The sequence below is a fragment of the Triticum aestivum genome, chromosome 3D (assembly GCF_018294505.1).
Source record: "Triticum aestivum cultivar Chinese Spring chromosome 3D, IWGSC CS RefSeq v2.1, whole genome shotgun sequence".
Classification (NCBI taxonomy): Eukaryota; Viridiplantae; Streptophyta; class Magnoliopsida; order Poales; family Poaceae; genus Triticum; species Triticum aestivum.
Genome location: NC_057802.1, coordinates 444,601,422 through 444,614,108, shown reverse-complemented (window position 1 = coordinate 444,614,108; position 12,687 = coordinate 444,601,422). Strand labels below are relative to the sequence as shown.

General features: G+C 43.0%; 1 protein-coding gene across 3 annotated transcripts; it reads left to right on the top strand.

Annotated features, from left to right (window-relative positions):
• The first annotated feature begins 4,038 nt into the window (after positions 1 to 4,038).
• Positions 4,039 to 9,744, top strand: LOC123079532 (type I inositol polyphosphate 5-phosphatase 10). Of its 3 annotated transcripts, none has more exons than XM_044502308.1 (12): positions 4,039 to 4,452; positions 4,693 to 4,756; positions 4,839 to 4,914; positions 5,485 to 5,547; positions 5,644 to 5,716; positions 5,804 to 5,908; positions 6,251 to 6,869; positions 6,940 to 7,133; positions 7,220 to 7,328; positions 7,558 to 7,706; positions 8,365 to 8,573; positions 9,543 to 9,744. In XM_044502308.1, the coding sequence occupies exons 2-12, from the start codon at positions 4,727 to 4,729 to the stop codon at positions 9,659 to 9,661; spliced, it is 1,746 nt and encodes a 581-aa protein (XP_044358243.1). In that variant the 5' UTR covers positions 4,039 to 4,452; positions 4,693 to 4,726; the 3' UTR covers positions 9,662 to 9,744. The 3 variants fall into 3 exon arrangements, with proteins under 3 accessions (XP_044358243.1, XP_044358241.1, XP_044358242.1); XM_044502306.1 differs by having other exon boundaries at positions 4,639 to 4,756; XM_044502307.1 differs by having other exon boundaries at positions 4,039 to 4,570.
• The last annotated feature ends 2,943 nt before the right edge of the window (positions 9,745 to 12,687 follow it).

Below are 12,687 nucleotides of genomic sequence, written 5' to 3'. Positions count from 1 at the left end.
GTCCCATGAGAGTCACACTATCGGGAAGTTGAATACTTTTTGGGTTAGATTTGGTAAGGTGCTAGACAACTTGAGACAATTTTTTGTAATGTGTGAACTTGAGACTGGTTTGGGTCTATTGCTAAAAATTGATATGGCAATAACTTGTGAGATGCCTTCTGAATTGATGGTGATGGATTGTAAACCTGTACTGCATGAGGTGATGCTCCAACCGATGTTGCTTCAACGATTTATAGTTCTCGTCTCAAGGGGCGAATGACTATTGTAGTTTTCAAAACTTGGCATGGTGATGACGTTTGCAGGTGTCTTTTTCCTTTACAGTTGGTTCAGCGTAATTTTCAATCTCTGTCGGGCCGCATACAATCAAAGAAACAAGAAGGCTAGTATGACTTTTAATATAATTTTATTTTTTGCTGATCGCGTTGTGTCTAGTTGTCTGTTCATTGCATTGACTTTTGTTTATTATATACTGTATTTTCTTTGTCCCACAATGCGAGTAACGGGAAAACTGAAAGAAAAAAAACCTAAGCATGGGAATAGAGGGAGTACATTTTCGCCGAGGTAAAAGCACCCACAGTCCACAAACTTGCATCGTGGGTAATGATTTGGTCCACAAATTTGCAAAAGTCGACTCCGCCATCTACAAACTTGTGTGTCGGGTGCATAAAAACCCAGAGCCTTCCATAAATTTGCAAAAGTCGACTCCGCCATCTACAAACTTGCGTGTCGGGTGCATAAAAACCCAGAGCCTATCAGACGCAGCCATTTGGCACAGAACATTTTGCAAAGACGCCCTCAATGTGTCCTGAATTGACGCACATGCTGCGCTCGCCCAACTGAGCGTATATAACATAAAATGAGAGGGGGAAAAACCCGACCAACCCCAGATCACAGCTTGGTTGTGCGCGTACATGAACCAACACGTCGAACATATCTATACTCCGTGATATTTATCCACTGACAGATTACTTTTTTCTGCGGGTATCTGATTTGGAGCTGGACCTTTTATATTCATCTGTGAGAGGGTGCTGCACCTCAGGGTGATACGCATTTTTTAGGAGCGTGATGATACGTTAATTTTTTAATAGGAGCATAATGCGTTAGTTTTCTATACATACACCGTGATATTTATCCACTGACAGATTACTTTTTTCTGCGGGTATCTAGTGACAGATTACGTACTTTTGTATGTGCTTAATTTTCATATAGTGCACAAAATGATATTTCTATTTTCACACAGTCTAATATTTTAATAATAGTGCCGTGAGGACAAAATATTTAGACCAACCCCCCTGACAAACACGGCGCATGTGCATGTATGCTATTTTTGTAGACATATTTTGTAACTCTTTTCAATGTTAGCAATGTGGGCATTCAACAATATTTCATATGCCTTTTTTATCATCCATCCTTGCTTTAAACGACGAATGATATTCATATAATGTTTTGCCTTTTTTTTTTGCTATACAACACATTTTCCCATTTGCATCAGTTTATTTATTTTTTTACGGTTTCAACACTCTACTTTTTTTTGTCAAACTAAGTGTCAATATTTATATGGGCCAAAGCCCCCTCAAGGTCTAGGAGCAAATGGATATTCCTAATTTGTATGACATTTGCAGTCTAGGTTTGTAAATCAACGTATCACATTTTAAACTTGATGGTTATGGTTTAGGATAATGAAACATTGTTGCATTTTTTGTTACTGTTTAGGATCGCAAAATATTAGAGCGTACTTACGCTTGCATTTGTAGTTTAAACTCCCAAGAAAAGCAATTCTAATTTATTTGATTTTTTATATGACCCTTGTAGCTTTGGCTCGTATAGCGTATAGCGTTGGAGCATATTTGAGCTTACTTTGATTTTTTCTAGTATCATTATGTTGACTGATGGGGCTTTGATGTGATAATATATATATCACGCCACACTTTATATTTGTACGGTATTGATGGGACGGAGGGAGTACTTCTTTTCTTTTACATGAGGCTAGTAGTTTATACTCGTATTGCCTTGGAGTACTGTATTTTTTGGCATGAGGTGCGTACACAATTTGGGTGTACGTACTACTGTAACTGTGTGGTGCGGGTATGAGTAGCTGCCTACAGTTTCCGGTATACAGAGCTTGTGTCTCCCTTTTTGACAGATATGTTCTTCGGTCCTAGTGGCAAGTGGCGAGCGCGTTAGAGCAACTCTAGCAGACCCTACATTCCGCCTCGACCTGTAAAATAACCGCTAAAATGCGGGCCGGGGCCAAAAACCTGCCCGATCAGACCCCGCATCCTGCCCCGGCCCGCAAAAAATTGTAGGGGGCGCGGCAAAATCCCGAGCCCAACCCGGAAAGGAGCCGGAAGGCCGCCACGCGCATGAGGCCTCCCCCCTCCCCCTGCGTCGGCGGGCCGCTGGATTTGCAGATCTGCGGCACTTCATCGCGGGCCGCCGGATTTGGCTTTTTCCGGCCGCCGGTTGCTGCCCCAAGCGATGGAGTGGTCGGGGAGCCTCTCCCGCGGACCAGGCAAGGGCGCATCGCCGCATGCAGGTGCGAGTTCGTCCGCCCGCCGTCGCCGAAGGTTTGCGGGCATGGACTCGTCCGGCCGTCCACCGGACTCGGCGCTCGCGCAGCGTCTTTGTGGCTTGCCGATGCCGCTCATAGAGTGCGACGACTGCACGCGGAAAGTGCTGCGGCTCACTTCGAGCATGCCGAAGCACCCCGGATGGGTGTTCTTCAAATGCGAAAACGACGGGGTACGTGCACTTGCGGTAGCTCGTTTCACAGTTCATTCTTTAGCTAAATTGCGGTGGCTCACTTCGAGCTTGCTCATTCTTTTGTGTAGGACGAAGGATGCTCATTTTGGCTTTGGGAAGGGCAATACATTGATTTGTTGATAGAAATAAATTTAATAGATGTTAGTGCACTCCTTAGCACAATCGAAGGCAATGATGCGGCTGCATGTGAAACTAGAGGGGAAGCAACATCTACTTCTTCCGAACCAAAAATGAAGAAAGAAGAATGTAAAATCAAGAACCGCAGATCAACAACGAATGCATGGAGAAGATATTAGTCCAACTAGTGGGAGCAGTTATGGAAATTGGAAATCTTCCAAAATGCATACTTGTAGTTCTTGTTTTCTTTGGTCTTGCTATTATAGCAAAGATTTGGTGATGCTTTGTGTATCCAATGTTGTTATTTATAAAACAAAGCAATGCAATATGCTAGATCAAATTAAGTTGCAAATTTAAGTTTTACGGGCCGGGAGGAGATGCGTCAGATCAGACGCCGCAACCCCAACCCGTAAAAAAGCATATTCTGGGAATATCTTTTTTAGGGGTCCATTATGCGGGGTCTGCAACTGCGGCCGTCCGCGCCAACCCGCAAAGACGTTTTCCGCGACCTGCAAAGACGTTTTGCGGGTCGGGAGGATGCGGGGTCTGCTAGAGTTGCTCTTACAAGCGCGCAGTCGCGTGTTCGAATAGCGTCGGCACATGTTTTTATTTATTCCTCTTGCTCTAACGTACTGACAGTTGGGCCCTTGTAGCTGCGCGTTAAACCTGGATATACCAGGGGGTTTTCTAGAAAATATATTATGCCAGGTGGCTGCATCTGGTTGGCTGTGGGTTTTTTTGCACCCAGACTGCAAGTTGCTGGATGTGGGAATCCACTTCTGCAAGTTTTGGACCAAATCATCACCCACCATGCAAGTTTCTGGACGTGTGGTGCATTTACCTCATTTTCGCCTGAATTATATCCTTCTCGCCCGATTGATTCCGGGATCATGTAAAGGAGAGCGGGTCGACGTCTGTCCCTTTGCTGTCGGCTCCGGAACGGAATCATGGGGTCTCACGTCGATGCAGCACCCACGTCCAATCCAATCCAATCCAAATCCAAGGAAAAGCAACCCCGCCGCTGACACGGTGTGTCCTCCGACTCCTCCCCCACTTTCTCCCCACCACCACCTCCCGTCTCCCCCGCTCCGGACGCATCCAGTCGCCTCTCCTCACGTGCGCGCCTCTAACTCCCCCGCAAAAAAAAAAAAAAAAAAAAAACTCGCCGCTCCGGTCAACCCGCCGCCGCATGCAGCAGCAGAGAGAGACAGCACTACTAGATGTAGATCGTCCAATCCGAAGCCATTCCTCTCCACCCCGTCACGGCCTGCCACAGCGTCCGTCCCATAGTTTATTCTCTCCTTCCGCTGCGCTTGTCTCCCGCATTGGTTTAAAGGAGGGAGGTCCACGGACGGAGGGGAGAGAGGCGGTCCCCCGATGGCCCTGCGTCCCTCGCCGGCCTCCTCCTCCCACGCATTGCCGGATTCCAGGGCTCCCCGCGCGCCGCCGCCAAGTGGGCTGCTGTGGCAGGAGTAGTACGGGGGGTTTGCTTGCTTCTTGGCTGGGTTGGCCGAGGGCTTTGGTTTGGGATCGCCGGAGCGCCAGGATCCGGAGGTTCCCTCGAGGCTAAAGGTGGGTGTATACATACGTTGCGGCATTGCCTATTTGGGGTCCGTCGGATCGTGCGGAGGAAGATCGGTCCGAAATCGCATCTTCTCGTGTCTCTGCATTCTCTGTTGTCAGCGGGCTGGTTGGTTACCTCAACGCAATTGTAGCAAGAATTTAATTAGTTCCCTGTTACTTATGTGAACACTGCAGATTCTTTAACATTTGATTTGACTGTCGAATTTGGTGCTCGGTCTTGAAATTCAGAAAGGAGAAGAGCCTTTGCTAGGTTCAACGAGCGATGGCCTCCGCCGGTGAGGAAAAGATGAAGGTGAGATGGTAAATCTGTTTCCGCAACCACATTATGCAGAGATGAAAAAATTTGTCTTCAGCAAACTGCATTTGCACTCCAGGGTTGTCGCCCTAAACTTTTCGGTGCAAAGGAGAAGAAATCTGCAAAGAGGACCGACAGTCCAAGCTGCAATGCAGGTCGCCTTTTGTCCTTCACTTTCCCCATCACGCATGAAATTACCTTTGGACGTTGTTTTCATCCTTCGGTAAATATTCCAGTATTGAAAAAAAAAATCATGAATTTTTAGGAAAAAAAAGGACTCCTGCCTGTTATTCTGCAAAGCTCAAAATTCAAAGTGTACAATAATCTTCTTTAACAATTGAAAACTAACTTTAGTGAAGCAATGTTTTCACCAAATTTTTCCTAATTGAGCAAGTTTAACCACTTCAAATTTATAGGGGCGAGTTTTACCCAAAAGTGCGACAAAATTGATTGACAAACCTGCAATCCAAACTATCACCTACCATTCCATTTTTGAAACATGACATCATCTTTTAGAACGAAAACATGGCATCGTTTTTTTTTTGCGGGGGCATCGTTTCAGTCTTAAATTATATAGAGATTAAGATGAAGCTCCACAATAGTGATTAAATGAGCCTCACATTTCTTAAGGTAGCTACTCCCATTAATCAGTTATCCAGAAATGTTTAGTTTGTCTTGAGATAATATTAGGCATTAAATCTGTCATATGCTCCTATATATTACAGCAGCTGAGCTTGGACCAAGTCCTTCTAAGACAGTATCCGCTTCCCCCTTGAGAACACTTTCAGGTACTTTAACATGTAAAATCATGTGTTTTTATCTAATTGTACAGATGTAAAATGTTAGTTTTAATTGGTTTCTTGGCTATCTTTAATTCAAACCAGGAGTTAAGAGCATACGTCTCAGCCATTTCCTGGCCCAACCTTCTTCTATTAATAGAACAACTGAGCCCATCAGGTACAACAATGGAAATTTCATATCCTGTCATTTTCCCATCCTTTTGTGCCAACAGACTAGATTCTCCACTCTACTTTCGTTGAACAGAATTTTTGTCTCTACCTGGAACGTCGGTGGGAAAGCACCTACTGCTGAACTGAACATGGATGATTTTGTTCCACCTGATGATCATTCAGATATTTATGTGTTGGGGTAGGTCTTGCACTGATCTTTTAATAGATACAGGAATATTCCCTGCCAACATTACTAATTACACTGCCTGTGTTATATATATACCCCCCCCCCCCCCCCTATAATGTTTAATGCATGAATATTAATTTTCTCATCTACAAGATTCAATGCATAGCTGAAAAAGTTAAAAGTAATCCTTGATTGGTGTGGTAGTAGAATATCATTAACACGTTTAGTATTTGTATTCAGCGCAATTAATCCTGGATTCCTGGTTTACTTTCGAGTTTCAAGAGTATTTAGCAGATTTTTTCCTTTAACATTGATCTCCATGACATCAATTCTGTCTATTTAATCTTTGAACAGTTTTCAGGAAATTGTTCCTCTCAATGCTGGTAATGTGCTTGTGATAGAAGACAATGAACCAGCTGCAAGGTGGCTTGTTCTTATAAACCAAGCACTAAACCGGCCAGCTGATAATGATACCAATGTCTTTCAGCATCCGACATCTCCATCTGTCGATTCTACTTCATCTCGAGCTTCTTCAAGCCTCGACACTTCATTCTCTGAATTAACAAAAACAGCAAGTGGTTCCACAATCTTCCAGAAATCTTCCCTCAAAGCCATCAGAAAACCTTTCATGCCAATGCAGAGAAAACGGCTTAAGGCCTGCAACTGCCCAGCAGAAATGGTCAAATCATCGTACAGGGATGCTTGCTTTCGGCGCCCGAAAAAACATGCTGACGAGACTGATTCCTCGGGAGAGGAAGAGAAAGAGAACACGAGGGATTCTTGCGGCTCTGTGCTAAGTGAAGTAACTTCCGCTCCCACCGCAAGGGATCAGCTAAAATATAACCTCATAGTATGCAAACAAATGGTTGGTATTTTTGTCACTGTGTGGGTAAAGAAAGAACTAGTGCAACACATCGGCCATCTAAGAACGTCTTGCATAGGGCGAGGAATCCTGGGCTGTCTTGGAAACAAGGTCAGGACAAAATCAGATTGAAGTATTGCTGTAACTAATTGTCCGTATCCTGAATACACTTCTACTGCAGGGATGTATATCAGTAAGCATGACAGTGCACCAGACAAGCTTTTGTTTCATCTGCAGCCATTTGGCTTCAGGTCAGAAAGAAGGGGACGAATTCAGAAGAAACTCTGATGTTCTAGAGATACAGCGGCTCACACTGTTTTCGAGGCTTTGCAGGAGAACCGGGCGAAGAATTCCTGAGAAAATTCTTGAGCATGAGTAAGAATCTGGTGATATATATGATTGTACATCTGTTCCTTGTCAGTTTAATATTCTGTAACTAATTAATGCACTGTTTATCTCAGTAAGGTGATATGGTTTGGGGATTTGAACTACCGTATTGCACTGAGCTATGAAGATACGAAAAGGCTTTTGACGGAAAATAATTGGGATGCCCTTTTCGAAAAGGATCAGGTAACTTTGTATATTGAATCAATCTAGTTATGAATCAAAATTTGAACTACTCACTGAAAGACGGCATAAAAATTCATTTATTATCTGTTTGCTAAAAAGTTGGTACTACTAAAGAAATCTGAAAAGGTGATATCAAATCTTTCAAATGATTCCCTTATTGCGCTCAAACCATAGTTGTTCATTTCTGCAAAATTTCCCTTCCCTGATATTCAGTATGTTCATTCTTCAGCTAAAAATTGAACGAGATGCTGGACGAGTGTTCAAGGGATGGAATGAGGGGAAGATATATTTTGCTCCCACATACAAGTACTCCTCTAACTCGGATGCGTATGCTGGTGAGACTGCAACATCAAACAAAAAGAGGAGAACACCAGCATGGTATGTAACTATGTACAACTTTAAGTAGTTCCATGACAAGGAAGCCCTATCTGGGAAATATAGAAAGTGTAATGTCATAATATTCCATTCAGCTGTTGCTGTAGGCACAAACTTAAGGCCTTTTTTATTTTCATGCCATCTTAAATCCTACAAGATTGAGCGGCTGTTCGTTACACCATAAGGAAAACATAGAAATCTTCCCAAGAGGTTTTTTTAGGGAACGTGCACAAAAGCTTTGCATATCTTTTCGTTAAGCATGCCAATTGACAAGAGTCAAATGTACAACATATCCTAAACGGCTCGACAAGTGGCTATTGTTCCACACTTCTACTCGGAAGCCACAAAGAACCCACCCAAAAAAAAGTTCAAAAGTCCTATTGGTTGCAATCCCACGAATCAAAGACCTCACTTAAGAAAAATTCTGAGAATCCTAGAAAAACTCTTTCAAATCGAACAAAAGAGGCCCTAGCATGCAGTCTAACGTTACCATTGGCGTTCACTGCAAGTGGCAATAGCTCTATAAGTACTTCCATGAAAAAGTAAATAAGTAAAATAAATGCCGCACACAGTAGTTCTGATACACAATAAGCTAACGTATTAAAGTTCCAGTTTGTGATGCATTCCATTGCATACGTCTTAAGTAATTGAACTTGTTCAGGTGTGATAGAATATTGTGGCGAGGAGACGGCACTTCACAATTGTCCTACTACCGTGGAGAGTCCCGATTTTCAGATCATCGTCCTGTCTGTGGAACCTTCATTGTCGAGGTTGAGGCACTAAACAGAAAGACAAGGAGGCGCTCATCTAATGCTGACATGAAAATCGGTGCTGAAGAGCTTCTACCAACGGACAAGAATAAGGGTAAAGGTACTGCACTTCTTCACATGCAGTGGTCATTTTCTAAATCTTTCATATCCCAAATTTTGGCATAGTAACTAAACAGGTGCGTATGTCAAGGCCAATACAAAGTGACGATATCCCATTTTGGTTTCCGGTTAGGTAACAACAATGGAATCAAATAAACATGATGCATTGTTGTTTAACTACAAAAATTCTATTGCATTTTCTCATAAGATACATAGATCTTAAGAGTCGAGCTTAAGTATATTTTCAACCCATAATTAAACGTGAAAACGGTCATACCCCACACGCACTTTAGCCCTGGACTCATACAGAAGACTGAAGTATGTCCCTGCTTCCATTTTGCAGGCACATCATGGAGCGTGAGCTTCCACAAAATAACACAATAATGTGCATGCCAGTTCTACAAAGAAAAACGTATATGCATCACGTTGTCAAGAATCGTGCATAGATTTGTTTGGATGACGGTTAAAAACCGGCCTGATGCTCCTGTTTCAAACAGGGCAACAGACTCTGGAAGTGGAAGGATAATGTCTAGTTTTCATTCCATTTTTTTCCAACGTGGTCCAAAAGAAAAAAGATAAGTCTCCTTTTAAAGGAGGTGATTTGGTTATATACCTGATAGGATTAAACCAGCCAATATTCTTTGGTCTGTAATTTTTCCAGTTGTAAGTATAATTGTACTATGACAAGATGAAGCAACAAACTTCTTTTGACGGCAATTTTTTAACAAGCCACGAGCATTTTGAAATGCACATAATGTTCTTTCCTTCTTTCTACCGATTTCACAGCATTGTGTGTCTTGCAACTCTGTACTCTTATTTCAAAAGACAGATAGAGTTGGGTAATAGAAATGCACATGGGTGGATGGATTCATAATGTATTACCCATATACTAGTATGAAGCTGGAGCATGCTACACCATTACTTCCCCTCTCTTCTTAAACTTGACCATGAGATCATTCTTCATCTGCAGAAGAACCGGCACACTGGGATTCGTCATGTGCCTCTCCAACACCTCCAGATCAAAGTTCCACACCATGGTGGCGGCGATGCTGTTATCTGAGCAACCACGATGTTCTTGCTGAGGCATGACCTTGGGCCCATGTTGAAACATAACTTGTAAGATGGATGCATGATGACTCGACGACATCCTCTCAGATCCATTCTCCCCATGACGTAGATCGAGATCAGAATGGTCAGATTTCATATGGTGGCAACTAGATTGGGTATGTGTCCTTCGTCGCTCGCCGCCGCCATCTACTTCGCCTCGTTGACCCTAACACTCTTAATATGGCATGTGGCCTGGTTATATGTCAATTGAATGGTTTGACGTCTTCAGTTGGTAGAGCTACAGATTCTTTGCACCTCTTCGTACCACTGTCCACATCACCCCAATGATCCTAAGTTCCTAACTCTTATTACCGAACCAGTAGCAAGTGTGACTTGCGGAATATCAATGATAGCAAGTGTGAATTGCGGAATATAAAGGGAATAAGAGACAACCAATGTATTCCCTTGAATTCAAATACCACCTTTATCCTACTCTCCGTTGAGGGGGGCACACACACTCCCCGCGCCCCCCCCCCCCCTCTCTCCCTCTCTAGATTGCCCCTTGATCCACTATGGATAGTATTTTCCTCCACTCCGGAGACAACAAATGGCACAAATCACTTCACAGAGAACCCGACCTCTTTCACAAGCTTCGTGAAGAGGTCACCGAGCCAATATGACCAAACCATTTAGAAGGTGGAGGCCTCTAAGAGTAACAAGCTTTAAGGCTCTTACCAAACCGGTCGCTTGGTGGAGCTCAAATCGCTCCATCCAACGAAAGCAACTTATGATCAAATCTGACCCCATCGATTCTCACCCTATGCATCTCATGCAATTGATGGATTATAGAGGGGGGAAACAATGGAGAAGGTAAATAAATTATTCATAGATCCATGGTTACTTTCCCTCACTTAGATGGGAAATCGGTATTGTGGGGATGAACTTGGATGTCAGACAATGCAACAAAAACCTACATACATTTGTTGCCTTTCCCCTCGGGGAAGAAGGTGGGCTATATATAGGTCCCACTTATTTATGCATGTTGGTGGCTTCTTCACCTTACCTGGAGTCTTCGAACCATACAGAGGCTTTGGAGGCTGAAAATCGAAACGTTTTCCATGATAATTTTCGGCTACTCTAGAGGCAACTAACTAGCACCGAAGTATTTCCTATAGCATGCCCAAAGAAGCCCCCAAAAAACAAATCAAGCCCGAAGGCCCTGGAACACCTAGAACAGACAACATGGAAAATGACACTACTTTCTCATGCAAACTCTAATTTTTATGATCTCGGGCTTGTTATGAAACTAGCAACAATCTCTAATTCCTCACATAGAGAACCATCCAAGATCAACTAAAAAGTAGGATGCAAAACATTCGAATGTTTGAGCACTCTGTACAACGTGATAAAGCTACTCACGATAGACACTCTTTATAGCTGGGCTATCAAACCTATAATTTAGTCTCCCACCATGCACCTTGAGAATAGTAAAACTAGGAATGTCCAGCAGAGGCATTCCTTTGCCTTGTGCATTCCACTGAGCCCGATGACATCGTTCATACTTGTCTTGAGCCGAAATCCTTCTTGATTGTGGTCGTTTGGTGAAGGCTCTCAATCCCCCCCCCCACACACACACATTCCACTATGGGAATATTATCTTCACATGTCCATTATTATAAATGGTCTGCAAGATTGAAGCATAAATCTTCTGGAGATTTGTATCTTGCCCTTGCTCATTTCAAACTTGATGACCATAAAACAAGGCTTAGTTCATAAAGCACAATTCATAATTGCTTACCATATCACTCGATCACTTGATCACACACAATACGTATTTACGTTTGTGTGTTGACTATTTAGATTCCAGTAATAGCGCTGCATCTTGGATTCTTGGTCATATCTTGATCTTCACAAAGAATGCCATCTTTATCATATTTACTTCATTAAGTGAACTCAATCTTTATGCCTCAAAGTTTTGTTGGCTTGCTTCTTCTCGATCATACTATATTCGTCTCTTTAATCAACAATCTTGATGCATATCTCAATTTAGACGACATTCATCCTTGAAGCCACCAAATGTCCTTCATGCATCACCTATGGGATACCCCTTCATATATGACTCAAAGAAATCATTAGTCCACGGGGATTGTCATTAACTATCAAAAAACCACACTTGAAGGCCACATGCAACTTCAACTGCTACAACTAATGAGTCAGCTATGTGTCCATAACTTTGTGACGCCGTCAGGCCTGCCTTATTGAGCTTGACAGTTCTTGTTGTAGGCTTCTAGCCATAGCTGGTGACTTGGTTTGGGCTCCAGCTACTGTAACATCCCAAATTTTTAATTTGGAATGTTATACATAGGTCATCATATGCATATCATTTTTTTATTTGCATTTTGGTTTTGATCCTAGAAATTCTAAGCAACTCAAGGACCCACGGAGAGAGTTGGGGATTTCATTCATTTTCATATTTGAATTTTCCCAAATATTGAAAAGAGGATCATTTTGGTTTTAATTACTTTTCTCTCCAAAATATTTCCAATAAAAATAAATGAGAGGAGATAATATGACTTCTCCAAAAATAAAAGAAATATTGGAGGGAAATATTAAAATCAAATAAATAAATTTATTTGGATTTTATTGCTATTTTATTTGAATTAGAAAAATATGCATTTTTCAAAATTGCATTTTTTAGGCCAAGAAAATGTTCACTTTGTTCTAAATATTTTATTTAGACAGTGAAAATTGTTTTTGGCATTTTTAGAATTTTTTTAGGATTTTTTTTCTTTTTGGCGGAATTTAAAAAAAAATCGCGGCCGAACTGGGTCGGCCCAGCTAGCGCCAGGCCTCGGCCCAGCCGCCGCACTGCCTCCCCGCCGTGCCCTCGCCGGACTCCCGAGGGAGTCCGAGCTCGCGCCGCCCGACCCCCTCCCCAAGTCAGAGCCGCCGCCGCCTCTCCCCCCCTTTAAATACCCCGCCCCGCCGCTCTCTCCTCCTCGTCCCAAGCGCCGCCGCCCGCTGCGCCGCCGCATCCCACACCGCGTCGCCGCCTCGCCTCGCCGCGC